The sequence below is a fragment of the Martes martes genome (assembly GCF_963455335.1).
Source record: "Martes martes genome assembly, chromosome: 1".
In the NCBI taxonomy this organism is placed as follows: domain Eukaryota; kingdom Metazoa; phylum Chordata; class Mammalia; order Carnivora; family Mustelidae; genus Martes; species Martes martes.
This window is the reverse complement of record NC_137888.1, coordinates 177892266-177913176: the sequence shown is the minus strand read 5'-3', so window position 1 is coordinate 177913176 and position 20911 is coordinate 177892266. Positions and strand designations below refer to the sequence as shown.

The 20911-nt window shown below is 44.2% G+C and overlaps 1 protein-coding gene across 1 annotated transcript in view; it reads left to right on the top strand.

Moving 5' to 3' along the window:
• GXYLT2 (glucoside xylosyltransferase 2) overlaps nucleotides 1–20911 on the top strand; it is a gene marked incomplete at its 5' end in the record, with an annotated part of 92429 nt that overhangs the window by 67682 nt on the left and 3836 nt on the right. The window contains 3 exons of the mRNA XM_080828426.1: nucleotides 8443–8694; nucleotides 9829–9952; nucleotides 17286–17458. Coding sequence (XP_080684552.1) covers nucleotides 8443–8694; nucleotides 9829–9952; nucleotides 17286–17458 — 549 coding nt within the window. The remainder of the gene's footprint in view (nucleotides 1–8442; nucleotides 8695–9828; nucleotides 9953–17285; nucleotides 17459–20911) is intronic.

The window sequence follows — 20911 nt, the reverse complement described above, 5'->3', positions numbered from 1 at the left end:
CAAAAATTAATTCAAAATGAGTTAAAGACCTAAATGTGAGACCTGAAACCATAAAAATCCTAGAGAAGAATATAGCCAGTAACCTGTTTGATATTGGCCATAGCACCTCCTTACTAAATATGTCTCCTGACGCAAGGGAACCAAAAGCAAAAATAAACCATTGGATCTTAATCATATCTCTTGATGTAAGTGAATTTGCAGTAATTTCACAATTCCCCCCCTCCTTCTTTAATGTCTGGAGAAAAAACTCCACAGGGCTATAATAAACAAATGGAAAATCAGTATTAACCTGGAAGTCCTTGACAACATTATCAACTGAATGACCTAATGGACAGCTAGAGAATTTGTAGACTACTCCACCCAATGACTGCAGAACAAACATTCTTTTCATATGTTTGGGGAACATTCCCCAAGATGGATCATATGCTGGACTGTAACTTTGAGAGGATTAAAATCATGTAGAGTGTGCTCGCGGACTACAAGGGGATTCAATTAGAAATGAAAAACAAAAAGAAATCTGGAAAATCCCAAATATTTGGAAATCAAACCGCACACTTGTAAATACCCCATGGGTCAAAGGTTAAACATCCCTCTGGCTGGTCTGGGAGGAATGTGTTGGAGGGAAGTCAGTAGGGACACAGTGAGACCAGCAAACAGACCTGTCCAGACTTCCAGGGGAGCTGTAATCATGCTTTGGACTCAGAAAAGGTGATGGAAAGGGGGAGAAAAGGGCAGATTCACATGTATTTGGAGGAGAAACTGATGGGACTCTTTATGGTTGGATGTGGCAGCGTAAGAAAGGATGTGTCTGACCTTGGGCTTTCTGGTTCACATCCTTTGACATCTCCCCTTTGTTCTCAGGATCCAGTCCAAATGTATGGGCATAGCTCCTGTTTGGGCCCTCCCCACTCTGCCAGCCTAATTGCTCTCTGGCTCTCCCACTGTCTGCTCCAGCCGCTCCCCCAGCCCCTGTCCTGACCCCGGGCACCTAGCCATCTCATCCTGCGCCACGTTCTCTGTCAGGTATGGACCTTTCTACATGGTGTTCCATTGATCTGCAGGACTCTTTGCCTTGATATTCATGTATGGCTCAGCTGAGATGTTGCTTCTTCTGGGAAGTCTTCCCTGCTTTCGCTGCAGACTGGTTTAGGCACCCTGCTGTGTGCTTCTGTCCTACCCCATCATCCTGCACACCTCACTTTGCTTTGCCTCTTATCTGCCTCCCCCATTAGACTTCCTGGAGACAAGAGAATATGCCTCATTCTGTCATTATTACTACTACAACTGCCTCTACTGCTATAGCCAGGTGCTTGTTCCCCCAGGTGTGAATCAAGGATCCCAGCCCTGGTGAGACAGGATGATAATGAGACTATGGCATGTCCACTGAGTGCCTGCTGGGTGTTTGCCGGGGGCTTCGTTCGCCCGGTCTCATTTCATCGTCCCGGCAGCGCCCCGAAGTGGGTGGCCATCACCACTTACAGGATGAACATAAGTCGCTTGCCCATGACCACACAGTTCATGGGGGAATTGGATATGAACACAGATACAGTGGTCCCCCCCCCATCCACATTTCACTTTGCACCATGTCAGTTCCCCCCATCAAGCACAGCCCGGAAGCAGAGGATCCTCTCCTTCCCACATCCGGTAAGAAGCTCATTGGTAGCCTGACGCCATGTCACAGTGCCCATGTCACTCACCTCATTCTGTGCAGTCACCTAAGCATTTTATCATCTGACGTCATCACAAGGAGAAGGGTGAGGATGGTGCAATAAGGTATTTTTGAGAGAGGCAACAGTCACATAACTTTCATTACAGTACGTTGTAGTAACTCTTCCATTTTATTGTTGTTGTTTGTCTCTTACTGTGCCTGATTTGTAAATTAGACTTCATCCCATTTGTAAATTAGACTTCACCCCTAATTTGTAAATTAGACTTCGTCCCTTTGCACGGTCTCAGGCATCCATAGGGGTCTGGAAACATAACTGTCATGGATTGCGGGGAGCTACTGAAATTACATTTCAAACCCTGAGCTTTTAACCACTAAGTTACACTGTCAAATAACTGAGTTGGGGCAAAACAAACTTGAAGGTAAGCCTGTGAGTCCCCGATCATCTTGCTGCCTGTGGCCAACCTCTGGTCCTCACCAAGCACAAAAAGCCAGCAGATTTCCCTGGGGACAGCCACCCAGGTTAGGGCAGCAGGGACAGCAACGCCCATTACAGCCAGCAGGATGAGGTACAAATAGCTATTGTGTGCCCTTTCTGCCCCCTCTTTCCTAAGAAAACAAAGGCCTCATTTCTGGTGCTGACTGATTTCCATAAGGGAATTAGAATGGCTAATTTTATATCCTTTCAGTAAATATTCCTCTTTCCATTATCACATGGCCAAATGATCCTCTTCAAATTAATACCAGCAATAATTGCTGCAGAATTAGCCTCCAGAGACATAATGTTATAGAAAGAGTGGGTTTTTCCCCCTCCTGCCCTGGTCTTTTGTTTTTTCAAATAAAGAGTAAAAAAGCCTTATGTACTAGCTTTCAGTAAAGGTAATAAGTAGATTATGATAATATCAGAAGGTTCAAAAACTTCTCTGCTTGACTTTGACTGTATTAAAGGCTTTTTGTGGCTAAATTGTTTTGAAGTGCTGTGGGCATTGATGGCAATGGTAACTAATTACACTTGATACTTTACAAGGGAAAACATAGAGACTTCTTACAATAACACCATGTGACAGTACAGAAACACAGTACTGACTGTGTAGCAGCCACTATACCAAGTACCTTGTGTGTGTTATTTCACTGGATCATTAGGACGACCTGGGGAGAAGGCGGTGACGATGATGATGCTTTCCACCTTTTACAAATGGGGAATGGAGACCTGGAAAGACGGAGTGACTTGTCCAAAGTCACAGGGCCGGGGGTCATCCTGCCTGGAATTGAACTCACAAACACCAGACTCAAGATTTTTTCTTGTTTAAGATTTTATTTATCTATTTGACAGAGACATGGCGAGAGAGGTAGCGCAAGCAGGGGGAGTGGGAGAGGGAGAAGCAGGCTTCCCGCCAAGCAGGGGGCCCAATGCAGGGTTCGATCCCAGGACCCTGGGATCGTGACCTGAGCCAAAGGCCGCCGCTTAACGACTGAGCCACCATGCCCGTATGTACCCACGAGGGCCAGACAAGTAACTTGGGAATGACACATATCAGGTGCCATCTTATGTAGAGGTGACTCTGTCGTACCTTTCGTTCGGGTTAAAATCCCTCAGGTTGGGGCGCCTGGGTGGCTCAGTGGGTTAAAGCCTCTGCTTTCAGCTCAGGTCATGATTCCAGGGTCCTGGGATCGAGCCCCGCATCGGGCTCTCTGCTCAGCAGGGAGCCTGCTTCCTCCTCTCTCTCTGCCTGCCTCTCGGCCTGCTTGTGATCTCTGTCTGTCAAATAAATAAATAAAATCTTAAAAAAAAAAAACAAACCCTCGGGTTGCTCTTGACATTTGTCTTTGTCTTATGTGGTGCCTACAGCCCATCAGGAAATGCTGTTGGCCCTATCTTTAAACTCTGTTTAGGATTTAACCACTTCTCACTCACTGGGTCATTACCCCTGAGCCAAGCCACCAACACAGCTCATCTGAGTTACTAAGATGCTGTTCTCCCTGGGCTCTCTGCTTCCGCTATGCACCTTAATCGTCTGTCCTCAGTGTGGCATTCACAGTGACCATTTCTCTAAGTCAGATCCTGTGTCAGCCCTGTCAAAGCTCCCCAGTGGCTCTCATCTCACTCAGAGTAAAAACCAGAGTTCTTCCAAGGGCAAGCAAAGCTCTAAGTGGCCCACATACCCTCTATCCTCATCCCCAACTCTTCTTCCCTTTGTTGGCCCTGGTCCAGCCACAGTGGTCCCGTGCTGTTCTGGAAAAGTACCAGCCTGCTTTATTCTCATTTGCTCACCTCTTTTGGAGTGACACTTCTCTCCATAGCCCTATTTAGAATTGCAGACTCCTCTCTACCTGGGACCCCTGGTCCTTCTCACTGCTTTATTCTTCACCTGCTTATGGACTCTGTAATCAATATATTTACCTTCTTTATTATCTGACTCCCACACGAGAGCAGAGTTTTTTTTCTTTCTCGGTCACTGATGGTCACACGTGGCACCTAGTGGACCCTCCATAAATGTTCATTGTATGAATGCACTGAGGATTTCGGGAGTGCCTGTCCACAAGGACCAGCAGATTTGTCCCTTAGAGGATACAGGCTGTTCTTGCCAGAGCTGTCAGAGTTTTTTTGGTTTTTGTTTGTTTTGTTTCAAGACAGAAATGCAGGGATTTCTGAGAAATCTTCAGTTTTCACAAAATATTGGTAACTAATTCAATTTTTTTAAAAGATTATGTATTAAAAATTTTTTAAAATCCAGTCGTTGGTTGAATTTGACCCACAGGCCCTGATTTGCCCCTGTAGGGTACGTTGAACTGGCTTTGAATTCTTCACTGAAGACATGCAAGTTTTCCAAAAATAGTAGCCATAAAATTTACTCCTGAGTTTTTTCTTCCTTGTCCATTGGTCCTCGTCCAGAAAGCACGTCTCTAAAATCAAAGCAGCAGAGGAGGGATTAGATATAGCTCTGGAGAAGGATGGTGTGGAGAGGGCTTCCCATGCATGGGTCCTCAGATCTGGGGCCTGTGTGGGTGCTATCTGGTGGGGGCCAGCACTGGTATTTAAGTGCCCTTAAATGGTTGTCACTCGTCTTCCAGACATGCATCATCTCTTGCCACAGTGCTAGATCCCAAGCAATCGACCAGGGCAAGACTTGCAGGAAAACACAAACTGAAATGAACTGATAGGCTAAGCCTCTCTGAGGTGTGCTCCTTGTAGGCCAAAGCCTGAAAGCATGACCAAACAGGATGCTGGCGAAGGTAAGGGGTAAGAGGCAGCCTCTTACGTTGCTGGCTGAAGGCTAAATCAGTCCATTTGTAGAGAAGTGGTTTGGCCACACGTATCAAACTTACACATGCGTGTACTCTTTGACAAAAGAATTATGTTTTAATGAATTTATCCTACACATACATTCATGTATGTTTGAAATGAATTAAGCTGAGGAGGTTTCTCATTGTGACACTGTCATAACAAAAGCTTGAAAGTAGCCTAAATGCCCTGCGGTGTGTAACGAGGTCAATTATGGTAGAGCCACACAATGAAATGCTACACAGGCATCAAAAATGAGAAATAAATCTGTATGTGCCATAATGTGAAGTTCTCCTGCATGATTGTTTTATTTATTTTGGAAAGCAGGCTGATAACATCGCAGACACCATGCTACCATTTGTAGCCTGAAAGAGAGGACTGTATGTGTATAGCTCTTTATTCTTACATGTATAAGATATCTTTGGCACAACACAGATCAGTCCAGTATCGTCGGTTACCTCTAGGAATGGGACTTGGTGACAAAATCACCAGGAAGAATAAATTGCCAACAAATATACTTTAATACATTCTTATTTTTAACCATGCAAATGTTTACTACATTAAAAAGAAAAAAGAAATGCTGTATTATGTGCTTGGAAACCTCTCTAAAGGGTCACCTGGGTGGCTCAGTCAGCTAAGTGTGTGCCTTCAGCTCAGGTCATGATCTCAGGGTCCTGGGATTGAGCCCCACTTTGGGCTCCCTGCTCAGCAAGAAGTCTGCTTCTCCTTCTTCTTCTGTCCCTCCCCCTGCTTGTGTGCTCTCTCTCTTTCTTTCTTTTGCTCTCTCTAATAAATAAGTAAACTCTTTTTAAAAAGTCTCCCTAAAATAGTATTATAGTATTGTTTATAATTATAAAAAAGGGAAGCAATCTTGTGTGTCAAATAATAACATATTGGTTAAATGAAAATTTTACCCTATTTAAGTTCATTGTGAGTTTTTAAATTTCCAATACAACTTTTTTGCCTTTTTCACTCTTGATTAAACATATTGCCTGTACCTTCATGTTGGAATAGCTCCATTCTTCAGAACTCTTTAGTGTTGTTTTGTTTTTCCAGACCTTTGTCAGAAGAGTCTTTTGTTCTTTTTTGTTTTGATGAGGGGTGGTAACATTTTGTCGAAGAAAGTAATGATAGCTTTAATGATAATGATGACTTAGAGCCAACAAAAAAATTAGGGTAATCAAGCCAACAAGCTTGATTCTTTTGGGTAGATGTCTACATAACCCTTAATTGATTAAAACATTAATATTATATGCTTTTCTTCAGGTCTTATTAGATAATCAGCCATAGAGAGAAATTTGTACTATTTCACATAGGTTGAGATAACTTTCTCTTCCTCTCTGATTCTGGAATTCTAAATTAGCTTTTTATTGAAACACCATACATTCTCTTTTCCTTGAAAACACATTCTAAAAAGTGACTTAATTTTGCTTTACCCTTATTAGCCCAAATCCAGCAATCATTAGCATTATTTGACATCTAAACTTGGACAGAACTCTTTTCTTTATTAGTTTTTCTTCCAAATAAAATAAATTGGTGGGATGTTGAGTACTTGGGATGGTATTAGGCATGCAAGAAATCATAACTATGTTTATGTGTGATACATAATTTCTGTCATAACATGCATTTACTCATACTTCTGTAGAGAATTTGCCTTTCTTTCCCAGTATATGTAACTGTGATTTTAAAAAAATTAGCAGACAGATGCTAATCTGTGGCAAATTTTTTACCTTTCCCTGGCAAAATGAGAGTTAAAAATAAGAATAAGGTAGAGGATTTTTTTTTTGAAGTTCGAGTGTTCAATTTGAAGAATTTATCCTAATTCTAAAATTTTGTTAAAATAGATGTCAAGATAATTTCTCTTATAAAATTGTAGGTGATCAACGTTCTTAATTTCATTTTACCAGTTGGTAAAATCTATTCCTCTAGTAGATGAGGAACAAAAGCTAGATCCTGGAGCTGATCACGTAAGCTCTGAAGTCATTCAAGTCTGAAATCCCCATGATACCTGTATCATACAGTGTGCATTTTCATCAATATTAAATATTGGGGATCCCAATGGAATACTGTCTTAGCCTGCCATAACAAAATACCAGAGATTGTGTGCCTTAAAACACAGAAATTTATCTCCTCACCTTTCTGGAGGCTGGAAGTCTGAGATCAGGGTGCCAGCATGGTTGGGTTCTGGTGAAGGACCTCTTCCTACCTTGAGACAGCTGCTTCTCATTGTTTTCTCACATGATGGAGAAAGACGGCAAGTTCTCTGGCATCTCTTTTTATAAGGGCACCCATCTCTTCATGAAGACCCCACTCATGACTTAATTGAACCTTAGTTACCTCCCACAGACCCCATCTACAAATACCATCACACTGGGGGTTAGGACTTCAACATATGAATTTTGAAAGGACACAGGCATTCAGCCCATTGCATGTGTTGTTATGTTATTAGGATGATGTTAGGCTAGGGACCCAGAAAAATTCAAATCCTTCCTTAATTAAGCGACCACTAAATTTTGGGAACAATGGTAAAACAAGGCAAATAACGCTATCACTAACAGACTCTGAAGTCTCAAACCCCAGGACAAAACTCTGCTAAGCTAAGCAGTTAGGACAGGAGAACTCAATCGCTTTAAGTGGCTGGCTTCACTGAACTTCAAGAGAGACTGGAAATCACAGCCCATGAATGAAGAATGGCTTTTGCATTTGAAACAGTCGAAAAAAATCAAAAGATTTTGTAGCATCTGAAAATTAAATGAAATGCAGATTTTAGTCTCCATAAATAAAGTTTTATTGAAACACAGCCACACCCATTCTTTCACACATTGTTGTAAGTTTTGTACTATAATGGCAGACTTGTATTGTGGCAACAGAGCCTGAAAGATTTACTGTCTGACCCTTTAGAGAAAAAGTTTGCCAATTCTGATCTGTAAACAAAGCTGACTGATGATTTGTTTTACCGATTCCTAAGACTAAATATTAGCTGAAAATGTCATTGCACAAGGATGCAGTCATACCCATCAACACTAGAAGAAATGGATCCAGAGACAGAGTATTTACCTCAAAGCCTGGCATGAGCTGGTCTAGAGATTGTCCACTTCAATTTGTCTAATGCCAGACCCTCCTGTTCCAAGAGAAAACTAAGAGAGAAAGACAGATGGCTTCACTGGAGAATAAAAGGAGAAGAGAGAGTCTCAGTCCATGAGCTGATGTGGTCAATCCTTTGAAATTTCAACCCTTTCCAAATATACTGTAGGGTCCTGGAATTGAACCATCCTGAATTAAGAATTGTTTTCCTTTGAGTCTCTACCCATCGCTTAATATTATCCCTGAAGTCAAGGGAGATGGGAGGAATGGAAGCTAAGAGCGCGGTACCCTTTCTAGAATTCGACATGGACCACTGAAGTTGGTGGCGCGGTTGACATATCAGGCCACTTCCTCTGTTCCTGATTTGTTTTCATTTTGTTTTCTCCCTCCTCCCCGCAAACACACAAAGGTGATTCTAAAGGATGTGGATTCACTCCTCTACGTGGACACGGATGTTCTCTTCCTGAGACCCGTTGATGACATCTGGAAGCTTCTGAGGCAATTTAATGCCACACAGCTTGCAGCCATGGCCCCTGAGCACGAAATCCCCAAGATTGGCTGGTACAGTCGCTTTGCTCGGCACCCTTTCTATGGCTCTGCAGGAGTTAATTCAGGAGTCATGCTGATGAATTTAACTCGCATAAGAAGTACCCAGTTTAAGGTAAGGAAATACTTTATATTTCATGTTTAAAAATTGGGATTTTTAGTCATTTCAACAGTGATGTTCCCAGGTTGTCAGTGTATTGATTTTGGAAGTAGGTGGCTTGTCAGTGGGAATGGAAGGAGCCAGGGAAGAGGAAAATATTTGGAACATTATGAAATATTTGTTCAGGAAAAGTCCAGGTGGTTATGGAATTTAAAGCTTCACCAGAGTTGCTCTTTAGGAATGCTATGTTGCATTTCTGAATTCTATAATGTTGGAACTCTGTGTATACCCAAAGCTTCAAAAACCATGGGAAATTTTGTGGAATTTTCCTCAGGGTATATTTATATAAGTATACAGAGATATTTGTACAAGGCTGTTCATGGCCTCATCTTTTATCCTAGTAAAGAACTGGAAAGAACCTAAATGAACATCAGTAGAGAACCGTCAAAAATTTTTTTTGAAAAAACTCATCCTTCTATTAAGAATTAGATCAATCTATGACTAAGAGAAATAAGATCTCTAAACAATACTGAGGGGGAAAAGTGAAAATGCAACAAAGCATGGTACCATGAAGTGTGATCTCTTTCATGGCTTAGAAATTTCTGGAAAAATACCTAAGAGAATACCTAATTGTTAACTGTGGATATTTCTGGGAAAAGTGGGGGTGGAGATGGAAGGAGGATGGAGGAAGAATATTTTTACTTTTTAATTTTATCTTTGTGTGCTGTTTGAATATTTAGTCTATGAATGTGTTGCTTTTATTTTAAAAGCAAATTATATTAAGACAAGGATAAGGTGTTTTTCCTTAGATACTTTAAATCTGCTATCTGTACTTTGTTCCTTCATTTCTGAGGCAAGAATTAAGCATGAGAAGAAGAGGTTCAATTTGGGCACAGTTTTCTTACTAGAAATGATAGCCCCAGCTACTGGTTCGTGGTCCCTCTTATATCCATATGTTATCCATCCTGCAAAACTCTATGGTTTCCAGCTCTAGTTTTGCTTTGTCCTATGTCTTGAGGCCAGCAGGACCCCTGCCCTATTTGCTTCATTCCTGGGGGGTTTGGGGAAACCAGTTCCTCTCCATCATTTCTCAGGGGATAGGATGTATTTGCTTTGCCTCAGCCCCTCTGATGGTTTTCTCTTTTGCAGAACAGCATGATTCCAACAGGCTTGGCTTGGGAGGACATGTTGTACCCTCTGTACCAGAAGTACAAGAATGCCATCACGTGGGGAGACCAGGATTTATTAAATATTATTTTTTATTTCAATCCAGGTAGGCTCTCTTGTGAGAATGCTGTTTGTGCAGGAGTCCGCCCACCGCACCGCCCAAAGCACATTCCAGCCCGGTCTGCAACTGACTGAGCCTGAATTGTGCCTGGGTTCCCCTGTGAAGTGTGCCCTTTCATTCACACACACCACCACCCGCCCCCCACAGGCTGCCCCCCCCCGCCCCACCCCCGGGGGTGGCCCTCATGCTGCTGACACAAAAGGCCAAATGTTGCAACCTCCAACACTGGACTCCATTTTTGGAGAATATCTCTTCGAGTTTGGCCACACCATTCTTCTAAGAAGTGTGGTCAGAATTAATGGCAGGGCGCAGAACTGAATGCCAGCTTTGTAAGCTAGACAGGAGGACTTCCATGGCTAAACAATTGCTAGACTGAAGGGAATTGATTCCTGGGATCCCTATGGTTAAGTGACTTGTTCAGTGTTCAGTGAGCCTAGAATAAGGACTTAGACTCCCCAATTCCTTTTTCTTTTTAGGTGAGGCAAAATAAATAAATAAATAAATAAAAGTCCTTATATTGTATCAGTGATTTGGTGGAGTTGGGGGAGGGAGAGAGATGAAAATTTCTGATCTGTATTTTTTGTTGTTGACACCTAAAACTAATAAAATTTCCTCTCTTCTTTCTTCTTTGCTAAAACCTTATTTAATATTGCTAAAATCAAAACCATGTCTTCTCGAGGAAGATCTTTGGCAGGGGGTGGGGGGAACACTCATTACCCAGACCTATTGAGTTCATTTCTTTGTCTTTACAAAATCCTAAAATAGAAACTCCTGTCTATAAAGGCCTCCACCTATGATAACCTGTCATTCTGGAAGCACCTACTATGTACTTGAATTTTTTTTTTAAACAAAACCCTGAAATAAAACCTAATCTCATAGGTCTTTGGATCTAGAAGGAGCAAATCCTGGGAAAGAAAAAAACAAAAAGCAGATTGAAAGAGTTCCTGGGGAAATTCCCACTACGAATTCATTAGATTCAAAGTCTTGGCTATTTGCTGGTGGCAAGTTTTAATCCATTTCCCTCTGACAGTAACAGGAACTTTAAGGTTCCTAGTAATGAACTGTTAAGGTGCCTCCTCCTTTTTCTTCCTAAGCAGATTTCATCTTTTTTCTAGGTGTAGATGGATTGGTTAGGACTCTTGGCTACATGTAAAAGACCCCCGGAGTTAGTCCAAGTACAAAGCATACTTTTTTTTTTTTTTAAGATTTATTTATTTATTTGACAGACAGACATCACAAGTAGGCAGAGAGGCAGGCAGAGAGGGGTGGGCGGGGGAAGCAGGCTCCCCGCCAAGCGGAGAGCCTGACGCAGGGCCCAATCCGAGGACCCCGAGACCATGACCTGAGCCGAAGGCAGAGGCTCAACCCACTGAGCCACCTGGGCGCCCCCAAAGCATACTTTTTTATTAGCAAACTGGTGTCTGCTAGAAACTGAGGCAGGAAGGCCAGCAGGTTCGGCCCAGGACCTGAGGCAGGAGAGGGAGAATGAGGAGGAGGCCAGCGTGGGCTTGCTTTCTCCCACTGACATTGCTTATTCCCCTCTGTGGACCTCCTTCTCTACTCCTCAAAGTACCACACGTTTCATACTCCAGGTTGCGCCATGTGCAAAGATGAACTCCAGCCACGTTCCGAATTCCCCCGGGGAGAAACCAGATGGTTCCAGTGTGGGTCAGCTAGGTCAGGAGCATGCCGCTGAGAAATAATGGCTGACGTTCATTATTTACTCAGTGCCAGGTGCTGGTCTAAGCATTATCTTCTTTAATCCTCACAACCACCCTGAGAATATAATCCCCATTTTACCGACAAACATACCCAGGGAAAGAGAGTTCGGTAATTTGCAGCACTGCTAACGAGTGACAGAGCAGGGGTACAAACCCAGACTGCTCTGACATCCGCCCTCTGGGTTTGGGGGAGTGGGGAAGTTCTAAGAGAGGGGCAGTCCTAGAGAGCTGGCGGGGACATCCCAAAATGTATCTCTGCACTGAATTATTTGTCCTTTACATACTGCAGTTTCCTCTCTCTTATGTGGCTGAAACTATCTTTTAGAAGCCCATCTGGACATATTCCCAAGCAGGAATTCTAAAGATGCGCACAGTTTCCTCCCCACAAATCCTCTTAGCCTGTTGCAGATTATTTGAGGACGTGATCAGTGAGTAAATAATACTTGAAGGCAGTTGTAAGCAGCTTTGCAATTAGACAGGAGCCCTTGTCTTTAATTGGAGCTGAAAACCAGCTGAGTTTGTTGGCTTCTGTACGCCCCATCTTAAATCCGTTGAGTACTCGAATCTCATAGAATACTTTGAAGTTGTTCTAAACCCTGGTTCTGAAGAGTACCAATAACCAAGTTTTCTGGCTTTCGATCGGCGAGTTCTTAGGTGACTCCTTGATGCATTCGGTCGTCCTTTCTCATACGTCATTAAATATGACATCTTTTAACTGAAACCCATTGATACCCTTCACATGATAAGCTCTTTCTTTGTTTGTATTGTGATCACTTTCTATTAGCCAAAAAACTATTTGGAAAAAAGATTGGTCATTTTTATCCCTAGAAAGGATGGAGGGAAAGGTGGGAGAGGAGATTGGCCTGGAGAAGGGAGATAAACATGCTTATTGTTATGGTCCTTTGGGTTGCCATGGACAAAGAAGCAATGCACAAGGGGCGCCTGGGTAGCTCAGTGGGTTAAGCATCTGCCTTTGGCTCAGGTCATGACCCCAGGGTCCTGGGATCAAGCCCCACATTGAGCCCCTTCTCCCTCTGCCTGCTGCTCCCCTCCTACTTATTCTCCCTCTCCATCTCTCTCTCTCTCTCTGACAAATAAAATCTTTAAAAAAAAAAAGGCAATGCACAAAAAACCTGAGCACATGTCTGGAGTGGTATTATTACTATTATAGCCTCCTGTAGCCAATAATCGACTTTTAAAAATAAAAGTCATTAGTTTAAAAATATTTTAAAACTCTTGCCATAATTAGATAGTAAATTTCTGTGGGTGTGTAATTGTAGAGCTGGGTACTAGACCGGAGGAGAGAGCTAAAGCTCAGGAGGGACACGCAGGTCCCTCAGCCCACAGGACATTTCCTGGCAGGTGAGCCAAGGTAGCTCCTTCAAGGGGCGGAAGACAGAGCTCACAGCTCTGCATATAAATTCAAGTTGAGAGCAGAGTTCTCTAGAAAGGGTAGATTTGACTGAAGCCAGAAGAGCACGCTACACAGCAAGATACGCTTTGATTAATATGTTTAGGTTTCAGGGAACAAAACTCCGGCCAGCTAAGGGACGCACCAGGGGGAGGCCCTGGGAACACACGGTTCACATCATGCCAGGCCTCTTGGGAACTAGCTTTGAGAAACTGCTAGGGACCAAAGCTGACCTCTCCCTCCCTCAGAGGCCCCACGGCCTCTGCCATCCTTGCCCCTCTCCACGCCTACCTGATTCCGTTCTGTTTCTCAGCATTCTGTTTCACGTGGCCCAACCCTGAGCCTACACCGCCTTACAAACCCACAGCCAATGATGAGGCATGTTTGGTAACAGCCCCCTTTGTTTCCTAATTCACATTCTTGAAGAGAGAGAGAGAGAGAGATGTGCCTAGCTCAACCTAGAAAATGATTCCAGGCCCAGCTAAAAATGATTTCTCTTTGGATGGGAGCCCCATGATCTGGTCATCCGGAGCCATAAGAGCAAGGCCACTCTCTCTCTCTCTCCCTCCCTTTCTCCCCCCCCCCCCCACATGCTTTTGCATGCAGTCCTAGAGCTCCGTCTGCTCCTGACTCCCACTCACCCGGTCAGACCATATCCTATGAACCTGGGTCTGGGGATCCAGGAGCAGAAAGGAGCCCAGGCGGTGATGTTGGCAGTGTTGGCAGCAGTGCTGAAAAGCTGACGTTAATTAGTGCCCACCTGTCAGAGTCCAGGCGCTGCCCCACTTCCTGATTGGGTTCAGTGTTACCTCTGATTTTTATGAGCTAGTCCCTCTCTTTCCAAAGGGAAAATTCTTTTCCTTCTTTTTTTTTCTTTCTTCAAGCTGGAATCGAAGTTAGTTACTTGCAATCCAACATAGATACATATTTCTTGAATATTTTAGGTCAAAGCAGTCTATTTATATGACAACTTTGCTGCTGTTATCTTACCCCTTTGAAGAGACCGAATTTATCCCAGCAAAATTAAATAGCTTATCTTTCGTAAAGCACATGCTGATTCCCAAACTCTTCACCAGGATCAGGCCGTTTTCTCCTCCTTGAATCCTCCTCCAGTCCTCCATTTTTGACTATCAAAATCCCATCCTTAGTCTATAAGTCTGAGTTTAGATGAAACTTTACTGAAATATCCTTTCTATGAACCCTGATTAAAAAAAAAAAACATGTTCATTTTGACTCAACTACATACTGTCTCCCTTACAAGAGTATAAATTCCCCAAGGGCAGGAGCAGAGCCTTATCATCCAGCAACACCAATGTCTTGCATTGTGTGGATGAATTCTTCTTTCAATTACATGCTGAATGTATTTTGTGTTTCTTCCTCTGAAGAATCCTGAAGGGGATTGTAAAGATGTGAATTGAATTCTGTCTAGAATCTAGTTTCATATTTGAGATTCAACAGCTGGGTTTTAGCTGGTCTTTAGGAAATCGATAAACCCCTAAACTTATGAGCAAACGTTCTTAGATATGCCCGGTTGTACCTTTCCAATGATAAGGTCTAGGGCTTTCATTAGACTCTGAGAGAGATCCGTGATCCATAAAAGGTTAAGAACGTCTGGCCACCTGCTTGTCTGGAAACAACTGGAGTAAAACATTTATTACCAAGGTACTGTGTGTTGAGAACTATGCTAAGCTCATTCCCTTTATTTTGTTTTATTCTTCCAGTGACCTAATGCAATAGTTCTTATAACAACAACAATGCTCACAGTCATGATTACAGCTTACAGTTATTACATGCTTCCTATGTGTCATGTACTGTTCCAAATACTTGTATTTATAAGTTCACTTAGCACTCCCCAGAATCCTACTGGACAAGATATTTACAGTCCTTCCCCATTCACAGATGATGAAACTCAGACTCAGAAATATTACGTAATAATTTGGCTGAGTTCATGCAAGTAGTGGCAGTTTTGTCATTCAAAGCCACTGGGTTGACTCCAAGGGTACCTGGGTGGCTCAGTCAAAGCCAGTGGGTTGACTCCAGAGCTGGCTCCCTTAGCCGTTTCACTATTAGCATAATAAAGCTGGAGTTCAACCCCAGATAATTTGGCATGTTTTTACTGATTCTAAATTGAGGTCCAGGTAACTCATCAAGGTTATGGATCTAGGAGGTGGTGGGAGCCAACTTTGAACATACATCTGTCTGATTTCAAAGCCTTTCTATTTCATCATCTGCCTTGGAGGGCCCTCACTGGGTGTGGTCCTCTAAAGAGGCTTCAAAGAAGGGGAAGGTTTCCTTTGCCCCGGGGTCCCGCACTATCTGTGAAGAGGCGCAAACCTCCATCACCAATCTCAGATGTCACAAAGGCAGGAACCAGACTTTCTTTGTCCACTGCCTACTTAGCCCGCACTCAATAAATATTTGTTGATTCAATCAGCATATTTACAAAAACAGAGATGGATTCTAGGGCAATTCACTCAGCAGGGAACATTAGCAGGTGCTTAAGCAGGGATTCAATTGCAAATACCCAGGCCGGTATCATAACTGAGCGATGTGATTCAGAAGGTTACAAAAGGCCACCACTGGTCTGAGGTCAGACGCAGTTTAAAAGCACACAAGCACTTTTAGATATCTTCCCTCATAAAATCCTCATGCCCACCCCCCGCACTGGAGTGCAGAAAAATCACCCGAATCCAAGAGGAGTTTAATTGTAGATAATGTGACTTCAGGATGAGCACTGCTCTCTCCCAGCTACGGAAGATTATATTTGTGCAAGTGTGGAAGCGAAGGCAGGTTAAGAGCAGCATTGCGGTGGGAAGGGGTTCTCCTGAAAAAAGGAAGAGGACAATCTCTCAGGATGTCATGAATGACTAGGAATTGGAGGGTGCCTGGGTTTCACCATGGCCCATTAAGACTGAGTGGTAGAATTACTACCTGCAGGCTACCAGAAGGGATGTGTGGTGATCTCTCCCTTGTTTGCTTTCCATCTCAAAGCTCTCTGGAAGCTGTCTTTAAGTAGTGGTCCTTTCCATGAGAAGGGATAGCCATCAACGCAACCCACAAACGCATCTCCGTGTTCCTTTTCTGACAACGGTCATTGATTTGCTCTAATGCTTCTGTGTTCTCACAGGGGGGCCTTTCTCGGGAGTAGTGACACACTCAGAGAGCTCTGATCCCTGCTGCCCTTGCCCCAAGCTGAGCAGCCAGGAAGCTCAGGGGTCATGAATTTGTTGCTAATTTTGTAATCCTAGCTGTCCAACAGGATCAGAGCCAAGTTTCTCAACCTTGGCACTACGACTCTTGCAGAGGCTGCCCTGTTCATTGTGGAATGTGTAGGCTATCTCCGGTCTCCACCCACTAGAGACCAGTAGCGGCCTCCTCCATGTATGACAACAGTGTCTCCCTCCAGACGTTGCGGAATGGCCCCCCCGGGGGAGGCTCCCAACGAAGAACCCGCCAGATTAGAGATACACATACAAGAAGACAAGTGTGCGCATGCTCACCCACAATGTGTGTAGTCTCCTTGACACAGACACTTCTTTCCTTCTTTGCTCTTTGGGGGGGGGGGGACTCCCCTTTACTGTTATAGGGTTTTTTTTTTTACTTCATTTTGATTTTATTGGTTGGTTTTTAATCCAAAAATGAACCTTTGCTTCAATCTTGATTGCAATTTTCCAAGTCTGTCTGTTTCATAAAACCTTCCCCAGGAGTTGATTATAAGTGCTAACACTGCTGACCACCACTGTGTGTTTGGCCTTCAGCAGAGCATTTTACCTGTGTTTTTAAAATCTAATCATCACAATTAGAGGGAGTTCCTGTCCTATCCATATTACAGACGAGGAAAGTGAAGCATAGGGAGGATGAATGGCTGGGCCTAGGTTGTGGCGTTTTTGAGTGAGAGAGTGGGGATTTGGACCCAGGCTGTCTGCTGACCTTGTTGGCCTCGTCCCTGATGCTTTGCCCTCCTTTTTGGGGGTAAAACCTACAGCATCACGAGTACGTGCGCCTTCAGTTCCTGATCTCAGGATACGGACAAAATATGGTGAAGGCTGGGGCGTGAGTCCCAGTCACACTCACAAGCACTGAAATCACATGTGGCGTGCAGTTTTGGGAACATGGGTTTAAGCCCCAGGCGCACAGAGGAGAGCGGGCACTGACTGCAGGCACATCTTTCTCTTGTCCCCACCAGAGTGTCTCTATGTGTTCCCCTGCCAGTGGAACTACCGCCCTGATCACTGCATGTACGGAAGTAACTGCAAAGAAGCTGAGCGGGAAGGCGTGTCTGTCCTGCATGGGAACCGAGGCGTCTACCATGACGATAAGCAACCCACTTTCAAAGCGCTCTATGAAGCAATACGGGATGTAAGTGTGCTCCTCCCCCCACCCCATGGAGCAGACGCATGCGTACTCCACATGGAGCAGGACAGGTGCATTGGTCCGTAGCACCTTGGAAGGCCAAAGAATTCCCTCAAAGCATTGAGTTCCACCCCTGTCCCCAATCTCAGGCACCACTTCACTGTATCCACCTGCTCCCTCATATTATGGCCACTCTTAATCTTTACAAGTAAGTCATTCATTTTGAGGGGGGCAGGGGGCGTTAAGTAAGTTCATTTAAGGAGGACATGAAAGACCCAGAAAGAAATCTGGTGTCGTTTGCCATAGCAGAGGGGAATGTGTTAGGGTAAAGGTCAAATAATAAGAACAAAATGATACTATTCAACTCAAGCTGAGTGGGTTGCCTGGTTGCCTGGTTGCCAGCCTCCTGTTGAGCAATCCAGTGTGGAGGTGGTCAATTAGGACCAGGGATCAAACTAAAAGTAAAAATCAAGTCTTTATTATACATATGCAGCGATGCAAGCAAGAGGCAAAAAGAGGCACCCGCTCCCCTGTGTTGCGTCTGTACCCAACAAAGAGTACTGGTCAACAGGCAGAGATCATCTCAAGGCTCCTGCATCCTTGTGGACCTGTAGGCCAGGGGAGGGGGAAGGAGGGAGGAGTAGAAAGGTACCCCTCCTTTTCCAGGAGGCCTCCAAATGGAGGTGTTTGGGATAGGAACGCAGATACGCATTTGAACGTGGCTGGCCGGGGGCAGGGGCCTGAGTTCTTGACCCTGTACCAAATCTGGTGTCAGGAGGGCAGCTCTCCAACCCTCCAGAGGACTGCCAGCAGCCTTGTCATTACCCATAGTTGAGACTGAAAGACCACACGTAGGATTTTGGCCTGGAGCTGGACTTCTCACAGCCTCAGGTCCCCAGTTACTGCCTTGGAGAAATTGATTAGCGAAGTGTTGAGACATTAAAGACACCTGGGAACTATCTTCTTGCAGTAAATGGGAAGGTTGAAAGAAACTTACTTTGGGGCTTACTGCCTAAAATGTCAGATATTGCCAGCTCTTGCCTTTCATCCCACACTTGGAGAAACGCTGCTTTCCACATTGTTTTTTACCTTGAGATCACTAGGGGGAACCAGCACCAGAGATTCAAGGATGTCCCTTTTGAAACAATAATTCCAAGACCTAGAGTAGGGGCCAGGAAACTTGGCCAGATCTACCTTGCTGCCTGTGTTTGTAAGACATGCGGGCTGGGAACAGGTCTGTAAATCACTGGGGGGAAAAAAGGATATTTCATGACATGAAAAAATTATAAGCAATTCAAATTTCGGTGTTCATAAATAAAGTCATGTCAGGAAGCAGTGACACCCATTCATTTGTGTGTTGGTGTGTGGCTGCTTTCAAGCCACAATGGCAGAGATGAGTATAACAAACTGTGTGGCCCACAGTGTCTAACATATTTACAGTCTAGCCCTTTATAGAACAGATTTGCTGACCCCAGACATAAAGTGTGTAGACTTTGTTAGAGGTATTTTTCTTAAAAATCCACAAACCCTCGTAGTTTCACAAATGGGCTTTGGCAGAAGCGAATCCCGAGACACAGGAACACATTTTTTCTGTGTGAAAAATGTGCAGCTTCCTAAGGAGAGTCGCTGGAATTCCCAGAATTTTCTCTGCAGGGAATGAGTTTAGCCTGCATGTAAGCTAACACCGTTTTCTTCTCCTGCATTTCCTGCTGTTGGTTTTCAAAGACCAGGTGATTTAATTACACAGAAAATTTGTTCTGTACTTAGCGATAGCATCACTTCAGATATTCAAACACTGACTCTGGGGCAGAACCATTCAGGAGTACAAACAGAAGTGAGATGAGTTTGTCGCGGTTGGTCAGAGGCGCGTTGGGTTTCTTCTGTGATCTGTCAGCCCTAGTCTGGAATTGAGCAACTGTGCTTCTTGAGTTACCCTGCGTCTTGTTTGCTTTCTGGAGGAGCAGAGAGAAAGCCAAATAACTGGGTCATAAATGATCCTGCCAAATACACCCAGTGACGATCCTCACCTGGGCCTACAAGGACCATTTTCTTTCAGGCGTTTCAATCAGGAATATGGCCAACCCCATCCTGAAATGGGAACAAACATAGGCTCCCTCTTGGAAGACATGTTTCCCCACTCTCCACTGGGCCATGCACCATGGGGTCAGGCCTTGGCTAGGGGGTGGACAGACCTCAATGCAAGGCCCAATTTTTGTCCCTTTCCCGTGATTAGTCATTAACTCTGTGTTCCTACCTTGCTGGGCCTCAGTTTCCTCATCTGTGAAATGGAATGGTACTATCATCTACCTCATAAAATTGTGAGGATGCAACAAAATGATGGTTTTTAGTTTTTATTTATTTATTTACTTATTTATTTGTGAGAGAGAGCCTGAGAATTGGGGAGGAACAGAGGGGAAGGGCAAGGGAGGGGAAACAATCTTCAGCAGATTCTACACTGAATGTGGAGCCCCTGTGCGGGGCTTGATCTCATGACCCTGAGATCGCAACCCTGAGATCATGACCCTGAGGTCATGGCCTGAGCAGAAACCAAGAGTCGGATGCTCAACCGACTGTGCCACCCAGGTGCCCCAAAATGATGGTTTTTTAGGCTCATAGTACAGTACCTGACATACCGTTGTGCTTAATAATTAGAAGTTGTTTCAAGAATAGCGGTTTCACACTTACCTCCTTTCCTACTTTGTCCACATTGTCTCACTCACTCTCTCTTCCTCTGTCTATAAGTAAGTTTTCTCTCTCTCTCATACTGTTATTTCTTTCTCCCTTCATCTCTCTCTGAAAGTATTCTTCCTGCCCCTTCCCTTTCCCCCTCCATCTCTTCCCTTCTCCTCTCTCTCTCTTTCTCTCTCTCTCTCGCTTGCACACACAAACCCTAAGCCTATGTATCCGCATTTGTGCGAAGGAGAAATGCAGTCTCCTCTCATTGTGGTCCAAGGAAGTCATCTATCAGGTAGACATTCTGTCAGTAAACCTTGCAGCCATCATCTATGAAGAGCCTATTTTATTCTAGGTTCTAGGCACTCGGAAATTAACAAGACTGACAAAGCAGTCATCATGAAGCATATACTGTGGGTGGAGGAAAACATGTAATTACTCACATGGACAGAGAAAGAAATAAAAATCGTACCACGTTGTGAAAGGTGTTAAAAGGGAACCAGAACAGGGTGATGGCCTGAGAGTCATGGACAGGGAAGAGCATTCAGGAGCTGGGGTCCTCAGGGGCCTCCTCAAGCCTGATAGGTGAACGATCAGTGAAGGCAGCCACGGGACAGTCTTGGGGGAGATCCTGCCAAGTAGAAGGAATAACCCAGGGAGAGCCCTGGAGGCAGGAATGAGTTTGGTGTGCCCAAATGGCAGGGAGGTGACCAGAAGGTGACCAGAAGGACCGAACACCAAGGAGCGTTCAAGGTCTCATGGAGCCTTGGGAATAAGAGCGGAGTT